Source organism: Poecilia reticulata, linkage group LG14 (assembly GCF_000633615.1).
Source record: "Poecilia reticulata strain Guanapo linkage group LG14, Guppy_female_1.0+MT, whole genome shotgun sequence".
Lineage (NCBI taxonomy): Eukaryota > Metazoa > Chordata > Actinopteri > Cyprinodontiformes > Poeciliidae > Poecilia > Poecilia reticulata.
In genome coordinates this window covers 18,423,334-18,447,236 of record NC_024344.1, presented here as the reverse complement: position 1 = coordinate 18,447,236, position 23,903 = coordinate 18,423,334, and the positions used below count along the sequence as shown (strand labels likewise).

General features: G+C 38.9%; 3 protein-coding genes across 4 annotated transcripts in view; all 3 read left to right on the top strand.

Moving 5' to 3' along the window:
• Positions 1–2,904, top strand: part of lg14h21orf91 (linkage group 14 C21orf91 homolog) — a 20,502-nt gene extending 17,598 nt beyond the window's left edge. The window contains exon 5 of the mRNA XM_008428224.2: positions 495–2,904. Within this exon, the coding sequence (XP_008426446.1) occupies positions 495–667 (173 nt within the window). The 3' untranslated portion in view covers positions 668–2,904. The remainder of the gene's footprint in view (positions 1–494) is intronic.
• Positions 2,905–3,696: 792 nt separating this feature from the next.
• On the top strand, positions 3,697–9,034 carry btg3 (B-cell translocation gene 3). 2 transcript variants are annotated; one of them, XM_008428223.2, is made up of 6 exons: positions 3,697–3,808; positions 3,905–3,962; positions 5,320–5,525; positions 5,641–5,778; positions 6,965–7,157; positions 8,485–9,034. In XM_008428223.2, the coding sequence occupies exons 3-6, from the start codon at positions 5,353–5,355 to the stop codon at positions 8,686–8,688; spliced, it is 708 nt and encodes a 235-aa protein (XP_008426445.1). In that variant the 5' UTR covers positions 3,697–3,808; positions 3,905–3,962; positions 5,320–5,352; the 3' UTR covers positions 8,689–9,034. The 2 variants fall into 2 exon arrangements, with proteins under 2 accessions (XP_008426445.1, XP_008426444.1); XM_008428222.2 differs by lacking the exon at positions 3,905–3,962.
• A 2,865-nt stretch (positions 9,035–11,899) lies between these two features.
• Positions 11,900–23,903, top strand: part of cxadr (CXADR Ig-like cell adhesion molecule) — a 44,105-nt gene continuing 32,101 nt past the window's right edge. The window contains exon 1 of the mRNA XM_008428220.2: positions 11,900–12,123. Within this exon, the coding sequence (XP_008426442.1) occupies positions 12,072–12,123 (52 nt within the window). The 5' untranslated portion in view covers positions 11,900–12,071. The remainder of the gene's footprint in view (positions 12,124–23,903) is intronic.

Below are 23,903 nucleotides of genomic sequence, written 5' to 3'. Positions count from 1 at the left end.
GTAGTAGATGAGAGCAGGAGAGTGGAAGCTAGTCCATGTACACACGCAGTGTTGTCAAAAACGGCGATTTAGCTGAACAGACAAAAGTTAGTCAGCCTGATTAGTGCRATTGCATAGTCCATTAGGTCACAAGACCATAAACTAAGTTAATTTAACCGGCGAGCAGCGGCAGCAAGTCGCGCCAGCGTTCACTCTAAAAACCGGGATCGACAGTTTCACATTTTCAGTTTCACGTTGCTGCTGTTCCAAATACATTTTAAAGAAAGTAAACAAATATGTAACTTTGAAGAGATGAGGGTTGATTAACTGATTTACTACAGCTGTGGTATTCCAAAAGTCAGATCTGATAAGGAGCAGAACTTGGCAAAGCTTCTCCATTTTAGTTTGTGAGGAAACTTCGCTGAAGTTGTCACTTTTTTTTTGTTTGTTTGTTTGCTCACGTTGCTTGAAGTTCTTATAGAGATTTAATCGTTTCACACTGCCCGTCTCCGCAGAGGTCTTTGAGGAGCTGACGGCCGCCGTGCAGGAGAAGGACGCCTTGGCGTCAGAGCTGCACGTCCGCCACGTCGCCATTGAGCAGCTCTTTAAAAACTGCACCAAACTGCCCTGGCTGCACATCAGCAGGGCCGGCGTGAAGGCCAGCACCAGCGGAGCCGCCGTGGAATGAAGGGCTGGAAGACGGCAGCAGCCCCAAAGGTGGACTCTCTGAAGATGACGATGACAACGATGATGAAGTGGACTGCCTCAGCATGGAGGAAGCATCTGGATTCCGCTAGACTTTTACACTATGCCGGCATTGGGCCACCGGCTCTGCATCCGCACAAGTTGTCAAGGGCTCGGTTGTTTTGCGGGCGCAGAAACGATGCGAGGGTTTTCAGTGCTTGGCTTGTTGTGGCTTGAATTGCAACCTGCTGATTACCCAGGATGCATGTTGAGAACAGCGGGTTCCAGATACGCCACAGCATAGAACTGTAAGGGAACGTCTGCGTTTTAACGTGCCGCAGACTCTTAAGGAAAAAACCTTTTTTGTTTGAATTGACTTTTAATATTTGCTGGTGGTTTTCTTTTACTGTGAGTTTTATTTCGTATGCTGTTCGATAATCAGTTTCATTGTGCTCGGCACGTTTTTACCTTCGTTCTCTCGAGCAAAGTAGCTATGGACATTCAGTTTTTTAGTATGTCTTCAATTCGTTTTCAGTTAAGATATGAGAATCAGTATTTTGATCTTTGAAAAATGAAAAAGCATTCTATCCAGTCAAGCTTCCTAGCTGCACAATATTTACCCAAAACAGTTAAACAGGGTGACACAGGGTGTCAGATTGTCCTGAAAATGCTCTGTTTGGATATGAAAACTGAGTGTCTGAAATCAGCAAACCACTGCTTGTCCATTCATATTTTTTATAGTTAAGTACTATCAAATTATGGAGAAAAAATGGTCATAAAATAATCTAATAGTTATTTTCTGAAAGCTTTATTTTTTACCATACGTCCATTTATCGTCACTCTAGTCCTTGCTTGGGTCAGACGATTATGGTCATAGATCTAAGCGAAAGTAATTTTAAAATGACTTGTAGTCCACCTTGAGGAAATGAGTTATTATGAGTAAAATATTTTGAAAAATATTTAACATCACATTTTAAAACTTTACACCTGAGAGTACTCCAAAAAAGCTTCACATTTCCACCGATTCAGTGTTTGGGAACGACGTACAAACTAGACTTCTGTCAGTTTGGTTTCTAATTATGTTTTTTAATCATGACTTTTTACACTCTGTTGCCTAAGGAGACGTGTTACGTGAGGTTCAACTTTAGTCTGTGTCCGTTCTGTTACTTCTGGTGTAATTAGTTTCCCATTTCATACAAAGCAGTGATGTCTGTCGTGTAGCTATCAAGCACAAAGCACCATGGGTGGTTATACACTTATTCAAGAAAACATGGAGCTTCTGAAAAGCAAAACCAGTTGCAATACCAAAGTCTGTTCTGCATTTTATTTAAAAAAAAAAAAAAGTATAAAAACGTCATATGATGATGATGACGCAACACCAAACAGATTTAATAACCCATGTGACTTATCCTTACTTGTTTTCATGTGTTCTGAGCATACTTTATCGATTCGTTCTCAAGTTGCTTTCTTTCTCTCCTGTTTGAATGTGTCAGAGCAAAGTGTCCACATAGCAATACAAACAGGGCGGTTTGGTCTTCAGTGCCTATGGATGTCCCTGACTTTTAAACAAAGGAAGACGAAGGTACATGAATCCTATGCAAGCTACAGACTAAAATACATACGGCCTTATCCAGAGAGTATTGGTTTGACTTTTCTTCAGAGGGCGAGGTCGCCGATTTTAAGAGTTTCTAAGCTTGATGTGTAGATCAGCATTATGTGTATTTTGCTCTTTGTAAGAGATTAGATGTTTTCGACCCTTTTTTAGGGTCTAAAGAAATGGTTTTAGCTCAGTTTTAAGCTTGTTTTTTTTTTTTCTTTAATGGGTTTTATTTTAGACGGTTATTTGCCGTCTGCTTGAGTGCGTTTTTGTTTGGTTGTTATAGCAGATTTTTTTTTTTTTATTAGCTTTTTAAATCTTCGATTGTACATTTGTTTTCGAGTTGCTTTCGTGTGCTGTTAGAACATGTCTGGGCCTTTCTCCCCGCTCGGTGGGAGAACCAGTCCCATCTTACTGTGGTTCCATTATCTCCAACTGAACACGGAGGCATATCTGTTACACTTCTACTTTAGTTGTAGCCTGACTGTTCATTTGCTTACATTTTTTACATTTGTTTTTGTTCATGGCTGACTCTGTCTTTGATGTATTTGCATCCTATTTATTGTGTGTGGAAATATTTTGTCTTTTGAATTGTGCTTAAATAACTTGTTTTTCCAATAAAAATAAAAATACAGGTATTTTTACATTATCTGACATGCTGGATTTTTTTATATACCAATTACAAACTTTTTTTTTAAAGTAGTGCATTTAAAGTATTCACACCCAAAAAGTTCGACAATGAAGCTAGTGAGGTTAAGAGTGTGGGGGCGGGGGGGGGGTTGTGTTTTTTTGTGTGGTTTTTTTTTTTTTTTTTGCATGGCCAAATCATCACTGGTTGCTTGCACAAAGCACATCTTTGTGCCCCAATATTTCGCTCTGTGGTGCGACACTGCCCCCTGCAGTTACACGTGCAACGTGATACTGTTATCTTCATATTTACTGAACCAGAACAGGTCCAGATTCTGACAGTCCCCGAGTCCTACATGCTTGTGCAGAGCAGCTCTGTGGGAGTCTGAACCTGACTCAGGAGAAGGCTCCACTGAAAAGAAAATTACAGGCTGTCATACATCGACTGTCTTTAGTCAGGCTTCTTCATACAGGAGAGCCTTCCTGGCCACAGCCCTCATGGGATAAACACATAAAGAGCGCCACCCTGAGGAAAAAAAGCGCATAAAGATTTACAATACTTTATTTAAAAAAAACACACCTTAATATTCTTAATTTAACGCAACCTTCAGGTTGAATACAATTTAAAATATTTTTGTTCACCTTTTCAATGTTTGAGGATGGGTAAACGCAACGTTACACCCGTGATTGCAACCCACATAGCTAACGATATGAGTCACAAAAATGACTCATCCATTGATAGACATATATTCGACCAATGAATGCGATGCAGAGCTCAATTTTGACCAATGAGAAAATGAGTAGGCGGAGCCGAAACTAATGGGCGGAGTCACCATGCAAAGTCAAGAGTTTTCCGTTAACCACACATTTCTGACCATTCATTTTTAGTCCATGCTGCGAGGGACGTCGTTGATATATAAGGTAACCTGTGTTCAAACGATTGGATGCTATCGTTTAATAAGAATGGGACCGTGTTGTTTGTCTGTTACATTGTGCTGTTGTATTTTTCCTCTGTAGCCGTGGCAACTTACCCGGGCTGTTAGCAAGATGAGGATGTTAGCCGTAACATAGCGTGGTAATTATGTAGCTCGTGCTTGGTTTCGATTATAACAAGAGAGTAATTGTTTTCTATACACACAAACGACTTGGAATTATAGCTAAAATGCTTATGCCGGTTCCTTTTTAGTTTTGAGTAAATTTATGAGCGAAGCGAGCCAGCTGTTTCATCCCCAGCCGTTAGCTCCAGCTAGCCTCGGCTAGCTTTATTATGGAGCGTGCTGTGCGGGAATAAACGGAACGTCTGCGTCACAGCCCGCCTTTCCAGGACCTATTTAATCAACAGACCGTTAAACTTGAGTGGGTCCATCTCCTCCTAAGAGACGTTGTCGTAGCTTTTTACCTTAGTTTCTTTCCCTCATTGGAATGATCTGAAGTAAGTGGCATACACACGACCGTGAAGAAACAAAACACTAAGCGCTATGTGGGGCCATTAACCAGGGTAGTTGACTGTTCTTCAGTTTTCACTGAGCTTCTGAATGTTTTCTCTCAAAAACCTGAAATCGGTAGTTCGTAAAAGAGGAAGAAATTCAACAGTTTTATCGACCTTTTATTTCAGACACTGGTCAGTAGTATACAGTAAAGTTATGTAAGATATAGCGGATGATAAACTATCGAATCCAATCTGTGTAAACGTCAGATAAGAAATGCAGCGATCATAACCATCATTCAGTGTTTTATATATATATATATATATATATATATATATAAATTAGGAAAATACCAGTCAGTAAAATAGCAAGCATTTTACATTCTTATAAGGCTTCTAATTTCACCCTCATGTGTTAGAATGTTGACTTTACCGTAATTACAACACCAGTGAGCCCCATAAAACAAAAACCAGGCATCTACATGAGCCAATTTGCCATCTGTGCACGAGTAAACTTTACATTTCCAGATGGCAGATTCGCTTGCATGTATAACTTGGAGAAACGTTTACAAACACTGGAATGATTTTTATATTGTGGCCTCGGTATTTTATATTCATGCTTTTCATTTTTTAACCAATCTGTTTATCTGGGAAGGAGGGGCAGTTTGTCATTTCCAACAAAGACCTTCACTTGACACTTTGTCTGCTAAATTAAAAGAAATAGAAAAAAATTTTAAAAGTGCCAATTCCATTTTTTTCCCTTTTTTTTCTGAAAAATCTGTAAATATAGTGACTAAGTTGGCAGCAGTGGGTTCTGGCTCTCAGAAGAGCAAAACAGGACAGTGACTGATTTTCAGACCTTTGCACAGGTAGAGATGTTCAGTTTCACATGCAATCACCAAACTGATTATGTTATGTAGGCTAGTAATTTGTATAAAGAAACATTTAAACACATAAGGCACTTGTCTGGTTCTGTGAGTCTCAGTCAATTCCAATTTTCTTGCAGGAGCTCACGAGCCGTAATGACCAGACGTGAAACATGATGCGAGAGATAGCAGCAGTGGTTTTCTTTCTTAAGAGACTCGTGAAGAAAGGGGAGAAGCTGGAATCTGACAAGATCGAGCTGTTTATCGAGAGGCTGGCTGTTGCGCTACAGGAGAAGTTCAAGGGTCACTGGTACCCCGAAAGCCCCAGCAAAGGCCAGGCATACAGGTACTGTTGATATTTAACAGCACTGACTGTTAAATCAGTCTGTACTAAGAATAAGCTTTTAGTTGTTAAACAAAACATGTTTTTGTTTGTTTTTTTGGGGGGGGGGATTTTTCAGGTGCATCCGAATAAACAGATTCCAAAGGCAGGATCCGGATCTCCTTCGGGCTTGTCGGGAGAGCGGGATAAAATATAGTGACCTGGGACTTCCTCGTGAGCTCACGCTGTGGGTGGATCCTGGAGAGGTTTGTTGCAGGTGAGACTTGGTCAACCTTTATTCTTCTTTTGCTAGATGTTTTACAAGGTGTTTAACATTACAAAAGTGATTAAACTTTCCTCTAATACACATAATCAAGAAAATAATTTTCATACCTTCTTGATTCAGCTAATAATTATTTTTAATAATCGATTAATCTATTATTCAGTTGATAAGAGGACAAAAAAGGCACATTCTTTGGTAACACTTTATTTGAAGGGGTGTAAGGCATAAGACTGACATGACACCATCATAAACATGATATAACATCTGTCATGAACATAAAGGAGTCTTTATGAATGTTTGACAGTTGTCATGAAGTGTCATTTGGTAAATAATGACACTTGATGCAAAGTTGCTCTAAAAGTTGCATTGAAAGTCCGTTAAAAAGGCCAACTTTGCATTAAATTATCATAATTTACAAAAATCATGCAAAGTTGGCACTTTTAATGGACTTTCAATGCAACTTTTAAAGCAACTTTGTATTAAAAGTGTCATTATTTACCGAATGACACTTCATGACAACTGTCATAAACATTCATAAAGACTTCTTCATGTTCATGACAGATGTTATGTCATGTTTATGATGGTGTCATGTCAGTCTTATGCCTTACACCCCTTCAAATAAAGTGTTACCCATTCTTTTTTTGCAACTACTTCAGCTTTTTTTTTTTTTTTTTTTTTTTTACGTTATTTCTTTATACATTTCTTTTACATCTTAAAAGATGCAAATAAAGAAATGGTGTCATTCCTTTTTTAAATAAGAACATATTTTATTGCCTAAACTTTAATAAAAATGTTACCTACTCAGTAAATCTGAACCGATTGAATTAAAACTATTTACCACCTGAGGAGTTTTGGTTAAAAAAAAAATATATGCAGACAGCATTGTTTTTATCTTAAATGCAATATGTGCATTTTTTTGTACAGCTTTGGCTTTAATTACTGTTCTGAATATGTTACCTTGCATACTCTGTATGCTCTAGTTAACAATTAGCCGATTACTAAATTTGTTTACGATTATTTCAGTAATTGATTAATCATCTCAACCCTAGATAAGATTTTTTTTTTTCTTCAAAGATTAATTCAAAACAAAAAAAAATTATATGTCCAGCATAGAGGCTTTTCTTCTTCTCCAACAGAATGATCTGTAGTTGATGCTTTTCTTATTTTCTCCAATTGCCAGGTATGGAGAGCAAAATCCTTGCTTCTCAGTCGCCACTTTCAGGAGTGATGATGAGGATGATAAAGATGTTGCAAAGAAAGTGACCAGCGCTCTGGAGAGAGTGACATCGGACTACCATTCGGGTTCTTCTTCTGACGAGGAAAGCACCAGCAGTTCCCCCCTCACTGTCCCTAACAGCCGCTGGACCCACCAGGTACTGGGCTCTATGCTGTCCTGTGTAGGATCTTGTAATCCTGGCCTGGCTCTTTTCATTTTCTCAGTGGCTGCATTTCTGTTACAAATGTGTGCGAAACGTTGTTGATATTCTACTAATGTCAGAAAAATAAATTTTTCTAAACGCAACGTTTCCATTCAGTAAGGAACGTAATTAAAATCCCACATGAATAAGTTTGTTCACGCGATAAGTCATTAAAAATCATGCCACGCCGTTGTCCTCCTACCACTTCCTGTTGTCATCTTTGCCTTTTCTGCCAGTGGAAACATGTTGATCATGTGATCTGCAAAAAGTGTTTCCATTGCAGTTTTTGAGAAATACAGTAATTTCAATGCAGCCGAAAATCCACCTCATCCTAGCGCAAAAAAAAATGTTTTATGGAAAGTTTTTTTGAAAGAAATTGCCGTGTTCCCATTAAGCAAATTTATTTTCGGAATTCTTATTTGCACAGTTACGTGGCCAGTGGAAACGCAGCTAGTTAGTAGCATCGTTATCATTTGTTAGAAGATAGTTTTGAGCACATTAGCATTTTTTTTTAAAGGGGCAGTATTATGGAAAATTGACTTTTCTGAGCTTTAAATCATATTATAATGTTCCCTCATCAAAAACACACCTTGGGTCTTGCTTTGATTCTTCAATGAATGTTTGAGAATCATTTAGTCTCCCATGGCAACCATTCAGCCTTGTAAAATGGCAGGTTGGAACTAGTGCTGCCTTCAAGGCACATCTTCTCATCACAGCTGCAGTTTCAATTACAATTACAGGTCACCCATCTGCAGTGACTCCCCCTATTCAGGTCCTTCAGACTAGCCAGCAGCAATTAGCAAACACCTGCTGAGCTCGTTAGATGTGCAGTTTCTCAGTGAAACTGAGGTAAAAACATTTGTAAAGGGTTGATATAGGAGCAATGTGATGGCTTTCTGGAAGTGGAGTTTCAGTTTTTAAAGAGACAGAGGTCCAATTTCAAGGCATTGAATTATGAAGTAACATTTTCTTAAGTCATATTTAATATATAAAGCATTTTTACAACAACTGAAGGTAGCATAGTTACCTGATTACAATATAAAATGGCACTGTGTCACAAGATAACATAATTCTGCCCCTCTAAATTCTTTGCACTTTTTCTTTTGTGTATTCCGAGTTCCCAAAAGTTGTACAGTGAGAGCTCTCGTTCAGTTTGAACCAGAAATGTAATAAAACATCATCGTCTTTGTCTGACAGTTATGATGCTCCATTGTTTTTGTTCAGTGAACCAAAAAAGAAAGCATCAGCGATCCGCTTCTGATGACCTTTCCTCTCTTTTTAGACCATGAACCCTGGAGCTCCTTCTTGGCACCCCAAAAAGATGGTGCCTGGGAAGGGTCACATCCTTCCACGGCCTCACTACGGCTACAGGCCTCGCGGCAGAGCCTCCCACACGTTGAGGAGCAACGTTTGGATCCCTCCCGTCTACAGAGCGTGCCCCGACTACTGGGACACGCAACAGAACGTGGCACATAGTTACAGTTAGGGACCACGGTGCTTGTTGTTCACACTGGACATTAAACCTAGAAAAAACTTTGACTGAGATTTTTTTTTTTTTTAAAGAAACATGAATTTTTATAACACAAATATTGTTTTTCAGTCTTTTTGCACTTTAGATCTTTTTGTTATAGTTGGAATAAATTGTATGAAATTAGGCAATAAAATTGGAATACTACATGTGTAATTTTGTGAAGTACTGTATTTTTACTACAGGAGACGTTCATGTATGCAGCTTAATGTCCTTTGTGATGAAATGTTTTATTTATTAAGCAAAGATTTTCAGATGTATAGGCTTAATGTTATAAACTTTTATTAAACATTTCCAAGCATCACACCTTGTTTATTCCTCTGCTGTTTTGTTCAAAGAACGTACAGGTACAGTTTAAAAAAAAATTAGAATGTCTTCAGTAAGTTTAGTTTTTGTCAGAAAGTGAAGCTCAGTTATAATGATTCTTGAGAGGAGTGAAAAATTTCAAGACTTTTATTTATTGCACTTTTGATGACAATGGCTTACAGCTAATGCCAAAATTAGTGTTTTAGAAAACAACCTATAAAAAATAAGACACTTTAAATAGAAATTTCAGGCTTCTATAAAATGCAGCATATTCAGTTCTATGTACTCGGTACTTGACTGGGTTTCCTTTTTGCATAAAAAGCGTCGTCAAGGCAACATGGAGATCAGGTCAGTTTGCTGAGCAATCAAGCACAGTAACAATGAACCAGCTTTTGGTATCTTAGGCAGTTCGTTCCGGTACCAAGTCCTGCCTGAAGATCAAAACCTCTCGGTAGAAATGAGTCGATGGTTGCTCTGACTGAGGATTTTAAAAAATCCAGTAGATAAAACACCCCAAACAATCACTAACTGTGGAAACCTAAAGCATGATTTTCCCCCAGATGTCAATTTACCAATTAGGCTTTGCACTAACAAGCAACAGTTTCAGTACATATTCTTTGCTGAAGATGTTTGTTCTGAGACTTCTAAAGGAAAATAAATATTGAATTTATCTTGGTGTGAATGTTAAACCGTTAATATAGCCAAAATATGCCTAAACATCTGGCAGAAACACTCAGAACAGGATTTCAAGTAGACAACATATTATCTCTTTGTTTGCTATCTATTGCTATATTTAAAGCTGTTTTTGTTGTTGGTTTTAATCCTCTTAACGCCATCAAATAAATTAGAACATATGTTCTGAGCAGGTATTAAACAATTTTCATTAAGATCACATTTCTTTGTTAATGGGGTTTAGTTTTTCTTCATTGGTCTGATGTAATCTTTGATATATTTTAATAAGTTGCAAGCAAGAAATTGTAATTGACGTAGATAAAGGCTTGATAACGTCAGCTTGTGTGTACTGTTTCACTTAATGAGTCAAGTCACTGAAAAGTATCTGAATAAGATTTTGAAGCAAAGGTGGCAAAATGGAGTCCAACCTTACTAACCACCCACATTTCCATTCAATTTAGCCTAGAACCATCAGTTGTGATTGGGACATCAATTTCAACTGTACCAAACACTCAAGGCACAGCAATATTTTCTTGCAGTGCATTCAACGTTGATACTGCAAGGAGTTCCCTATTTCTACTGACTGGAACAGGAATAGGCACCTCCTACTTTTTTTGCCCTTACTGCCTCTTCTGACCATGAAAGTCATATTGCCCGGATTAAAAACTATCTCTGCAATATTTCTATTTTTAAGCACCTGCCTCCCACAATGTTTGCGCACACCACTGAATATCAATAAGAAATGCATATATATATATATATATATATATTCCACTGTTACCAGGACAGTTCATTTTCATCTGCAGTCCCCCGGCATAGTACATGTTACAGAAAAAAAAACAACAGCCACAGTAACATGAAATCTGTTGTATAAAGTGCCTAGAGTAAAATGCATTTGCTATGTGCAAGATGAAAATTCAACAAGTGTTAGCTTGCCAGATTAAGAAAAGACAGAAAAGGAAGAACCTAATCAATTGGATAACTCTTAGGGCTTGGACAGGATGAAAACTTCATTACAAACAGCAACAGTCTGTGGCTTCTCTCATAACAACTGTATCTTCTCACATGCAGATTTGGACTGTGAGCCTCTGAAACTGAAACTTTCAATTTCAGAGGTCTAAAGAGAATTCTTTGGCCTTCATTGTTTTGTTTTATTCAGTGTCAGCCGTGAAACCCTGTACCATTCCAGATGTGCATTCTACTAAATTTACATCGGGTGGACTGGAATCATTTCATTTTAAGGATGATCAGTGGAAATCAGATGCATCTGAGCTCAAGTTTGAGTTAAGAAAGGCCCTGCAAAAACGTATGTTTAAATGTTTATATTTTAATTTATCAAAAATATCTGAAAACAAGCTTTTACTTTGTGATTAAGGGGCCGTTTGATGTCATTGCGCGTACAGAAAAACCTTGTAAATTCTAGACTCTAACAGGTAAAAAAAAAAAAAAAAATAGTACACAAAAATCCGTCCTAGCGCAAAAATTTGCGTGACAGGTGGACGGAACCTGGTGCTGCAAGGTTGGAGACCTTGTCCTGTTAGGCGACGGGGCCTGGATAATACCTGTGTTAAAGGGACAGCGGAGTCCGGCGACGACAGGCGCTTAAATTCCGTAACAAAAGTATGTTTTATCTTTTTCAATCTTTTTTTTTTCCAAACTCTCTTTCTCTTTCTTACTGTTTAATCAATGTCACATGCTGTTTTTATTTTTTCTTTAATTATGTAAAGCACCTTGAAATGCCTTTCTGCTGAAATGAATAAAATTTGATTGATTTTGTTTGATCACATTTGAATCCATACGAATAAGCTTGTAATGTGACAAAATGAGGAAGAAGGAAGCAAAGGCTGTGAATATTTTCTGGTGGCACTGCTAGCCATGCTGAAAGTTCATCTGCCCCGGACTCCCAATTCTGCTTCATAAGGAACTTTTTAAAGATGGGTACTGAATGTGTCACCTCTTTCACCATATGTTCAACCATCAAAGAACATTGTGTGTTATTTTCGTCCTGAATCTTAGAACCACTGCGTGTATTAAGAGCGTTAAATCCATCAAATTTATAGGATAATTAATTACTCAAAACAAAACTCTCTTCTGACACAACCTATTTCTCGAAGACCCTGTCCGTTTTCTTTTTCGCCAGCAGGGGGCGTCCCTGAACCGTCTACGCGCGCGTCCTCTGGGTGTCACGTGACAGCCTGCGGCGCGCTCCGCTGTGCACCTGCACGGGGAGCAGCCGAGGAGGAGGCGGAGTGGAGTTTGGATGCTTCGGTGGAACCGAGCGAGGCTGACGTTTTCCAGTCGGTATCGGTGCAACTTCTTTCGGCAAGTTTCTCCAAAGAACTGTTGGGATATTTCACACAAGGATGGAGCTTTCGAACCCCCGGCTTTGCTTTTTGCTGTTGAGCCTCCTCCCAGGTAAGTTTCCAGACAACCACACGAAAGCTGAGTACTTTGATGATTTTTCCCCCCCAGTAAATACGACAACGGAGCAAAGAAAACAAAAAACAGGGCAGTCCAACAGGATGGTCAGTCGTTAGCCTCTGACGGTTAACAGCTTTCGTCGAGCTTTGACCAAGTGCTTAATTTTTGGAGGGTTTTGTACCAGTTGAAGTTGATAGTTGACGTTAACTGAAGCACATATAAACGTAAACTAATTAAATGACTCCGAAGGGAGAAACTGGGAGTCAAAGGTCGATTAGTTAGCTAGTAAGCTCAAACAAGCGTGCTATCAAAGTGAGGTTTAATTGAAATAACTGTTTTAAAGTTTGATTTTTTAATAAATATGTTATTTATTTTTCCACTAATTCCTAGCCGTCCCACAGAAAATAACGGAAACGAAATAGAAATTCGGCAATTATTTACATTTCGCCGTTTTATCCCAAGCAGGCGTCATGTAAAGTTACAGGGATTTGGATTATTAATTTGGTCGGTTTCTCTTGGTTGACTGCCTTCTACCGACTAGTTTAAAATGTATTGATTTATGATAGCAGCTAAAATGCCAGGGCTGTTTTTAATTCAACGTCAGAAACGTCTGCATCTGTGCGATGTCTTTTGGTTTATCGTTCGCTGGTGAACACAAAAGCTTGATCCGCTTTTAAACCTGTGGCTGGAGGACTTCAAAGTGCTGCTTTTTTAGTCTGCCATCTGCCAGCAGTTTTAACCCACCCCTCCACCCCACCTCTCCGTCTCTACCCCTTATCCAGTCTGAAATCCCGGCTTTCATATCAACTTAAATACACGTTTGCTCATGTTGGCAGATTTATTTTCTCTGCTGGTTTAAATGATTCAGAGGAAGAAAGTCAGCTATTTAAAGTTTAATGAAGGGATCCGCACCGTAAAGGGATTTTTGTTGGCTCTTGGCGTTTCTGGAAGTGCATTGTGTTGTGTAAAACACCTGATTGGATGATGTGTATATATATATATATATTTTTCCTCTTGTCCCCTGGGGGTTTATCTGTGCAATTCTGCCAGTTTCTAATCAAGATCATATGTTTCAATCAATCAAATCAGATCCTTTTCACGTTTTATTTTAAAGACACAGTGTTTAAAATAAAACACTAGTCATCATTCAAACTACTTTTGTAGGGCTTTTGTGTAAATCTTCCAGCTTTAGGTGAAGTTTGTCACCAAAAGAGTAATGTTTTATTGTCACATTTTGTCATTCTTTTGTTTTTGTGTTTTGAAACAACATAAAACAACTAATCAGTGTTCTTTACAGCTCATCTCGTAATGTTTTTCTTCAATTTCCTGCAAAGGTAGTGACTTCATGCAGCAAAACGTTTGAGGTGTATCTTAGTATGCTAATAGCTTCTGGAGTTGATTTGATTTTACCCAATTGCTAACGTTTGGCTGTCACATATGTAATGCGCCGGCTCTACTGTGAAGGAAGCTATGCTAGGAAGCTTCCCGAAAATTGCGTGCGCTGTAAACATCCATCCCCCACTCAAAAAGAGATGGCTGTATTTTTTTCTGCAGAGCCAGACTATGTCTTAGCCGATGTCTAGAATATCTTTATATTCATCTTGTTGTGACTTTAATTGTGCAATATTTGGAAGCGTGGTAAAACACTGACTGAATATCTTTGTTCACTTTGTCCACTTCCAAACTCCAGCCTATTAAGGTAGACTACAGCTCTTAAACAGTGCACAAAATTGACGTCATCTTTCATAACTCTTTCTGTTTGCTGATTGGATAGGATGAAATGTATTCTGAGGAGTCAAATTCAATGGGAGTAATCTCAGACAAAGCATTGAAGGGAGATGAGAATCTACTGGAATTGCATTCACTATGTAAGATTTCCCCCAGAAAACGTGCTCAGCCCGGTGGTTAGGGCGCTCGGCAGCCATTCATCCAGCTAGCCGTCGTGTTTTTGAGTTAAAAAAATGTTTAAAGTTGACAGGATATTTGAAAATATCACTTGATAATTATGTGGCATTGGAAGATTAATACCTGAACACCAACTATAAAATCTTAACAAATTCATGCATCAACAAACATAAAAATAAACTTAAATACATAAGCAATGCTAAGCCTGTTGGGGGCCCAAGTAAAGCCTGGTGGCCCACCAGGCTTATATTACACTGAGGGAAACCCTGCTATGCATATTTGGGGAACATTTAGCACCAATCCAAACCCATGGAAGAGGTGTTAAGAAGTCAGACTAGATTAGATTATAAATGCTTCAGAATTAGCTGAAATTTGTCAAAAGTGGCTAATCTGTAGTAGTCTTTACTAACGCCACCTGGTCAATGCCTTGTGTGATGTCACTGACGCAAATGCCCATGAATATCTTTCTTCGGTGTGCTTTTAAGAGGCTTCGCATTGTGTAAAATGTGATAGTCGAAATCTACAGATCATTATGCACGTAGGTTGTTTTTGTTGATTGTGTGCATTTGTTAGTGTAAAAAAAAAAACTCGACTGGTATCATTTAATGTTTAGCTCAGTTAACCTATTCTTTGTTTTTAAAATGAGCAAATACACAGCTTGATCTCATTAGTACGGGCGTGGCATTTAGTGTGCTGGAATTTGAACTGAAACCACACAATCACTCCTCCCTCTGTGAAGAATAGAGTGAAACATTAGCCACCCAGTTGTCTTTTGGCTTTAGTTAGGGATATGTCATGGTGCATGTTGAACTACGGGAGACTTCTGCTGGGTTAGCCACCGAGCTACAGACAGGGGAGTTGCATTCCAGCGGTCTGACTCAGTTGCAGAGTCAAATGAAATGCAGAAGTTCTTTGTTACGGATCTTTGAGCGCATCTCTGCGTGTACCGGTTCCGGCTATTGTGTGTACTATAAGGCCAGCAGAGTGTTGCTTTGAGTCTGTCTTTGTCCCATGATTCATATTGTTGTGTCCACGCTAGTTTGGCCTCATTACCATCTTAATAGCGCCATGGTCTCGTTATGTGAGCTCTGTTCCACTTCGGCAGACAAGAACAGTAACTGCAGGACTCATGGCATTCTTCTAACTTGGCTTTGAAATGAATGGTAATGTGGAGAGCTCTCTTTAATGGCTAAACAACAAGTGGAATATGTCTGCTCCATTTTTATTCCTGTCGATTTGTTTATGCGACGCAAGATGTTGACAAAAGAGATGAGGCAAAATGGCGGGCAAAAAAGTGAATTTACTGAAACAACCAGAAATGGTTTCTTTCCTCTAATTAGCTGCATGTAAACAATAGAGATATAATAGCACCAGCAAATAATTTGTCTTCCAGCTTAATGAAACCGAGAGAAACCGAAAAATTAGTCATACTTGGGTTCTTAAGTGAGTTCCTACAGGGAAGCGTCAGTAGATGGGATGTTTAGTGGAAAACGTATGAAAAATAGCCTTTTCCACATGTTAAATTCAAATCCTTACTGCTGTTTTTTTTATTGCCTCCAATGAGGGAAGAGCACATGTCTGCTATGGAGAGAGAGTGAGTTTTCTTCTTTTTCATATTTGTCTATTCTAGTTGGTGTGCTGGTTAAAAACTGGATGAAAATCCAAATACTTCTCAAAAAGAAGATCCTGTAGGAGGCACCTCTGGTGTTTGAAGAGACAACTTGGCGTTTAAGTCCATACTTTCAGCTAGGGCTGGGCTATATGCCTTAAAAATCAAATCTTAGATTAGTTTTTTATATATATATATGTTTCATACCATTTTCAAAAAAAATTACAAAATGTCAGAATTTATTAATTCCTTCTATAAGTTGACCTGAATTCAAAGTGCAAATAAATAGAAGCTGTAAAATGCACTTGTCAAAAAAAGATTAAGGCCTTGAGCTACCTGACAGCTCTCTGAAACCAAAGAAGTGCTTTGGTGGAAAAAAAAAAAAAGTAATAATTAAAAACAGAAAGGATGGACACATCAGCAACACATTAATTACTGAAAACCCGTCACAAAAGGTTACACCTGCTTGTATCTTAATACTATTCACTTTGGTATTTATCAGTTTACTCACTGTCTTATTTTGTGCTCTGGGAACAGACAGTTTTATTGTTTTTAATCTTCTGGAACCAAATTCAAATCTTTTCATACATGTATATGTTTTAGTGAATATTGGGTTTGTTTTTATTAAAACCAAATGCATGATGGTAATGTAACTGGTCATCTTGTGCTAACACAACCCATTTTACATGAAGGCGTACAGCAGTTTTTCCTACTAACAAAGACAAAACCTACTGGTTCCTCTTAGTAAAATCTCAGTTGTTGAGGTTGGCTGGGAGCAGATAACCTGCAGATACATCAGAGCTGTAAAAGCTTGGTTTGGGTTACACCAACCCCGTGTCGCTATCTCCGTCAGTGGTTCGCTCTCTGTTCCAAGGCAAGCCTTTTGTGTTGCTGCACACCAAAATATTCTGCACATAGCAAGAAGATAAGACAGTTCACAGATACATGTTTGCAGAGTTGGTATTTTGATAGTGGTTGCGTTTTTATGCTTGGGCAATCTGCAAAGCAAATTGCAAGCTTTGTAGTCGACACTTGCTTCACTGATGAAGATCTGCCGTGTCAGCAGTTTTCTGCATGGAAATAGCTGGAATAGTCCTGCCTCCCAACATCCTCCTTTTAGATTCACTCCACATGAAACACCTCTAGTTGGAACAGACCAGAGTTGGAGTTTGTGTGAACTCTGTAACATTTTGGGGAAGATTGAATCCCTTTAAAGTGGACCGACCGCAGGTGAAGTTGTAACAATGTTACGTGATAAGCCTAAAACCAAAGGCCCTGGCCAGCTAACCGGTTGCCTGGTTACTACTTAAAAAAAAACAAGACATCCAGAGAGTGTACTTGAGTGTGCTCCGATTGCCTAAGAAATCTACCCTCCCCCTTGTTCGGTAGTTTGTTGTGCAGTAGGTGAAGCTCTTATATTATTTTAAACAATCGGACGCCTTTACTTCACAACTCTGCTTTTGTCCCTTTTACAATCTGCTGCCATGCTTCCATGACAGAATAACTCATATAGACATTGGGCGGAGACGCAAAGCAGTGAATTTGAGCCCTTGTTGTTTGGCCTCATGCAGATGATGATAACAACCGGAGGTCAGGTTCACCTTCCATCATCCGCTGCTCGTCTCCTGTCGGCTGAAACATGTTGCTGCTGCAAACCACCGAACGCCCTCTCCACCCAGAAGCCCCTTGTCCTTGAGAGCCAAGCGGGGACGCTCAGAATCGGATTACACTCCAGGGACAGCGGCCCGTCCTCTACGATCTGATGAGGGGGGACAAGCGCACATGAATATTCACAGCCTCAGACGTTAATATTTTAGCATGCCAGGCTTGTCCTGTTCACCTGTGTGGAAGCGCTAAGAGCAGATCGCACCCTCACTTTGCTACATTACCCTCAGCTCTCTCTCTTTCTCTCTCTCCTCCACCCTCCATTTCATATCTGGATTACTGAATGGACAAATTACTGCCTTCTGGAGCTTTAGGGAAGGTGATTAATAGCGCCGCTTGTTTTGAAGTGCAGCCACTTTGTATTCAGAGCTCATTCCTTCCTTACAGGTAGACAGGAAAACGGCTTTCCAGGGCTGCTGAAGCTTTTTGTGGGATGCCTTGGTTCCGCTTTAACCTCACCGTCTTAAAGTTGGTGTCAGAATGACTGATCGGTCAAGGTTTTATACGTTTAGCTGCATCCATGTGCTGCCAGGTATTTGAGCCTCCACACGTCACGAGTTAGTTATCCACCATGGTTTTTTACTGGCTCTCCCAGCCAGCTGGTTTATTTTATTCAGCTGCTTTCCTGAGGCTTTGTGGTATTTACTTTCCAATAATTTAGAGAAAAACAGATGATTTGCTTTAGAAATTGATAAATGACACTATCCAGACTTTGTTATAACTCATCTATTTTTCTGTTAAGGTGTAAAATCACACTTTCTGATGCATTCTACTTGGTTTATTAATACAGTGGCATTTTTTGACTGTGGCCTACTGCCTTAGGGTGTTTTCACGTCTGGGACACTCAGTTTGATTTGGGATCAAAGTTGCAATGTTTTTACATTTCCAGGTGGTGCGTTTCGCTTTGATACTCCACGATGCCAAACAAATCAAACCCTAAGAAGAACCTGTTCCTCCTTCTCACCTGTAGTGGCGCTGCACCAAGAACCACTGAAGGAAACGACACGCAAATCTCTGAAGACACTGAGCGTATCTAAAATGTAAACAGATGTAAACTAGTTGTTCCAGGAGACTAAGGTGTTTTTTTTTTCTCTCATATGAAAAGAGACACTATATACTTGGAGTTTCTTGGGTAGTATAGCAAAAATAATATTATAGGGCATAAGCCTGTTAACAATAATTCAATAAATTGCATGATACATTCAAATGGGCTCTATAATTTCCATTTTCATGATTACTTTTCTCGTGTCTGTTTCTACCAATAACTGGATGACAAAATGCTTCAGTCAGGTGCGTCGATCTCAACTGGCCTGTTTTTTGAAGGTCAATTTTTTGTCCAGACACTTCAGTATTCATTTTATTTGTTGCTTTGATGAAATATTTTGGATGTTTAAAATCTATTTTAGTTCCAGAGTTAAATGTTTGTTATTAATGAGAGCTTATTGATTTTTTGAGAGGACGTACTTGCATTATTAAGCTATTACTATATTACTGATAAAATGGTCTCAAAACAACAGTAATGTTGCTTATTGCAGTATCTTCTAGGATAATTTATTGTCTAGCAAAATGTATTGCGACAGGCCTATTAGTATACTTGCATTAATATACTTGCATACTTTCTGATATCTTTTTATGCAAATCTTCCATCCGCTCATGTTTATTATGGTTCCCTGAGCTCCGGAGATGGCCGCCATATGTTAGTAAAATTTTTTGGGCTTGTCCTTGTACCAATTAGGAAAAGAAGGACTGAGAACTCTGGAAATTTGTGATTGGAAAAACAAAATAGTTGTGAGAATCGAAATCTGTTGGATCCTTTTATCGAAGAAACATCTAAAACAATAAATTTAAAAAAAGTTGTTGAAACACTCAACTATTATGTGAAAAGATGAAAAATATGGTAAAAAAAACCTAAAAAAATATTAATGTTAGCTTTAAGTGTCCATCCTTTAAGAGAAATCTGTTTCCAAACATTCAGACGTGTTTGTATGAATCTGCTTTCTAGCTTTTGTTCAGTGGCCTACTTAGGGCAGCATAAAGAGAGAGAGTGTGTGTGTGCAGAGGTTGTGTTTTTAATGAATAAGACATTGTATCTGAAATGTGTGATAAACACCCCAGCCTTCAAAGGTCGTTCTAACCTGCAACATCAATGCACCTTCTAAGACTAAAAGAGATAATAAATGATGAATTACATGCTCACCTTTTACAGCGTTTTACACGGAGTGAGATTTAATTGGCCGGTGCCTGGTGGAAAACAAAGACCGGTTGCAGGTATGAGATTCCTCAGAAACGTAATCTGACAGCAGGAGCTGTTTGAATCTGAGTCTAGCAGGGATGGGGCAGAAAGATGGGATCTAAGGATTGCAGAGGGACTGTCTGTCATTTAAAACAAGGTCAAAGCACGGCCGCTCCCCCCGCCCCGCTCTCCTGAGTCCATCGGTCATCATCACTGTGTGGCACTGTGAGGGTGATAAACACCCCCCCAGCACATTCATCACTTAGCCACTACATGTCCGACTCTGAAGCTCCCACAATGCCCTCTGCTCCTAATGAGGAATAATAGGCCTTGTGACAAATATGCTACTCTCTGGGGAAGTATTTTTTTTATACATATACTGGTTTCATATCTAAAATTCTTATAAGTTGGCTGTTCCTTTTCTGCGTTTTTCATAAAAAATACTACTTTAGGGTTTTGAGAAGTCTTGATTGTACAAAATCTGACTTTTTAAAGAGGTAGCATTATGTATTAGTATTGTTGACTCAGCTCCTTCAGACTAGCCAGCAGCAATTGGCAAACACCTGGTGGAACTGCGCATCTGCTGAACTCATTATACGAGTTACTTCTCAGTGCAGTGCTGGTGAATTCAGTGTTAATTAACAAAGGAGCAACATTGCGATGACTTCCTAAAGGTGTAGTTTCTTAAAGAGACAGAGGCCCAATTTCAAGGTATTAAATAACACAATAAAATTTCTTTTCAGTCATATTTAATATATGCAGGAATTTTATAACAACTGAAGGTAACATATTTACCTTATTGTGCTATGTGCCTCAAACACATAATTAATACTGCCCCTATATGGAAAGTTTATCATCACTGCAGTATTGATGCGATGAAGTTCTTGTAAAAATTGTCTAATTATACATGTAATGTTACTCTCTCTCTCTCGGGTTTGTGTCTCCTGAAGCAGATTTAAGTGGTTACTTATTTACCACAAATCTTGTTGTGACATTCACTAACAGTGTGGCATATTGCATATTTTCCGTCTAATATCCTTTTAGAACTCATCAAAATGCATGGTTGTGTATCTCAGAGATCCACTGATGAGAGATTTATGACTGATTTTCTATCTTCAGTGTTTGTGATGTTTGACCAGTTTTCAAAATATTCTTTCAAGCACAACAGCTGTGAGCAGTCAATCATTTTAATCATCATTAACAGAGAGAATGTTCTCTACTGTTGATTTAAGACAGTTTTGTTTTTTGCAGATTCAATTAAAGCAAGTGTCAGTCTTTCCACATTTATGCAATCGTCTCAATCAAGAGATTTTTTCCAACGGCAGAACCTCCTGAGTTGAGCTACTACCAACTCTGAGCGCAGCTAGGAACGCGTAATCGAACTCTGATGCGAACCAAAAAAGCAAACTCTGGTCCGCCTTCAAACCTAGATCTCGTTTTGGTTGAAGTGAACTCTGGTGCGGTTTCAATGCACATATGAATGCCAAGCAGACCGGAGACTGCTCCAAAAGCAGGAAGTGGAACAGGGCATCCTACCAAAACAAACGCAAAGGTCTAGCGTTAGCTGGAGAAATGACTCGTCTTAAAAAAGAGAAATCCTACTCCCACTAAAATCCGACACAACTCTATTTTTGTTTACATTTCGTGCGCTCATCTCGATTTTGGAGGTTTGTGCATCATTTCCTTCAGTGGATCTTGATGCAGCGCCACCGCAGGCGGGGAGGGGAACAAGTTGTTCAAAGGGTTTGGATCGTTTGACGCAGCAAACCAAACCGGCTGAAAATGTAACATGTTCCAGTTTTGGTCTCCAGTCAAAACGAGTCTACCAAACTTATCGGGCATGAAAACACTCCACAGTCAGATGAACTTTTATTGACATTTTTGTTTTTTTTAGTCAATAATCTACGACCATTTTGTATCCCTCTGATGTTATCTTCAGTGTCTCTGAGTGGAACGGATGATCATAGTGCACAGACAGAACTAGGTCTCTGGGTTTAGACCTGCAGACAGAAGTAAACATTTACCGCTATTGGAAGCAGCTAGTTATTTCCCTGTCCTTTAATGATGCTCATAAGCTGAGCATGGGTGGGCCTTTAAGCAGCTTTTGCGACTGTGTTCATAAATGCATTTTGATGTTGTAACAGGTTTTAGTTGGTGATGATAAACCCTGGTTGCAATGGAAATCATAAATAGTAGTTGACATGACAACCCGCTTACGTAACCAGTGGCTTCTGCTTGCTTCAAAATTTATGATAACATCAAAACCTCAGACTACAGTAAAAATGAGAGTTCAGACTAGATTTGAAGTTCAGAAACCAAAAAAAAAAAAAAATTCCTTTAGGGAAGTTGAAATCAATCTAAAACTGTGTTTGACAAGACGTGAACGTAACGACATGGATGTGTAGAAACTCCCTAACCTCGTACCGAACCTGAACTATCTTCATGTCTTCAGTTCTCTGGGCTAGGCGCCTCGGTGTGAAGATACTCAGTGTGGCTGGCAGCCCCTCAGGGTGCTGCAGCTGCAGTTGCTGGTGTGCTGCTTCCTCTCTGCATACCTGCTGGGTAGGTGTCAGCTCAGCTCTCCACAATCCCTCAGCCTCTGGTAAATTATCTGTTGTTTTTCTGCACAGCATCGTGGAGAGCGGATGAAAAAAAAAAATCCCGTTATCAAGAAAAACAGGCTCCACAATTTATCATAATGCTACATTTTCTTTTTAATTATTTTTTTTGCTCCAACTTCCAAAAAGCATAGTTTTTCGAGAGGTTAGCATTGTGTAATTTATGGTATGTATCACATTTTATCAGCTGCTGTCACAGAATGGGTTTACTCGGAGCCGAGTGGCGCAGGGCAGGGTTCTGTTGTTCTGTCCTCCAGCAGAATGAGCAGAAGGTGAGGTGAATTGGAGGGAATAGCAGGTGGGGGTGAAGCAGCTGTTGAAGTAGCCATTTTTAGCACTTCAGCTCATTGAAAAACATTACATATAGTTAACTGCAGGCATGGTGAAGAAGGAATACAAGAAATGCGTGTGTGTAATTCTTTATTGATTTGTTTTCACTTGGCATTTTTAGATGTATTGGAAGACTGGACATTATATTATCCACATTTAATTAATGTTTGCTGTAAATAATGCCTGCTGATACAAACTTAGTGTTTTCTTATAAAATATTTACACATAAATTGGTTTTAAAATTAGATTTAATAGTTAAGGGGCAAAATGTTTTCTAATGTAGTCTGAATTATATTAGGAGCAATAAAAAATTGATTGATCACTGATCTCGTGAATGAATTTGTCACTATACTGATATGCAATGAGAATAAATATAGCCAGTGGCCATGACCATATAACCACATCATTTGTTGCCTTTATAACAAAATCAGTGCTGAACTGAAGCCTTTACCTGCAACAAGATTAAATACTATTAATATGTTCTTATTTCTGTTACATGTAGCACATCTGTCTTGTTTTGAACAGTTAACGTTTTTAGAATACCTCAAAAGTCGGTGTGGGTTAGAAAGCAGTTAAAATGTTTTTAATTCTTTTTGTAAATGTGAGCCTTGAGTAGAAGAAACATTGTGGTATTTGTGATTGAAAAATGTGACCACGACATTCTAGGTAACATTGCAACTTTCTAGATTGAATTATTTTCACTCTAGTAGTTAAAGCAGTGTTGGCATTTTCAGGTTACCGAGGTGATCAAAAGTAAGCCAAGGCGTCTCCCTTATGTTGTCAGAAGGTGGATTTGCAGCAGTCTGGGTTTTCCCCCAGAAAACCTGCAATGGCTGGTGTTAGGGGCTGTACACACATACTTTATTCAGAGCTTATTTCTTCTTTTCAGGCAGAGACCTAAAACTGGTTTAAAGGTTGCTGCCAAAGCATTGTTATGGCACCCAGATTCTGCTTTGACATCCAGATCAAAAGTTGGGGTGCACCCAATAAATCGGCCCCAATTTCCTTAATTTTGTGAGATAGGCAACCCTCTTTTGACCCTACTGATACCACTGTGTTATTCAGCTGCATTTATTTTAAATTCCAGCTAAATTTACATTGACGGCATGGGTTTACCTGGCTATTATTACCTGGTCGTCATAGTTGAAAATTTAAGACTGGTTGCGTTTCTTTAACTAAATTCAGGTTTTAGTTTGTACCAGGAGTTTTGGATCATGATTTCTATGGGCCAGAGTGCTTGCTCTGTCAAAACCTATGGATTTAAGAATTTAACAGTAGCCAATGTAGCTATCAAAAGTAGTCTGAGAAAGGAGTATTGGTAAGTGGCTTCAGGTTTCATTGAGTGACAGCTGCTCTGTGTGGTTCAGTTCAAAACGTTTCTTCTGTTTGTGATTGAAAGACGCAGTACAGTCTG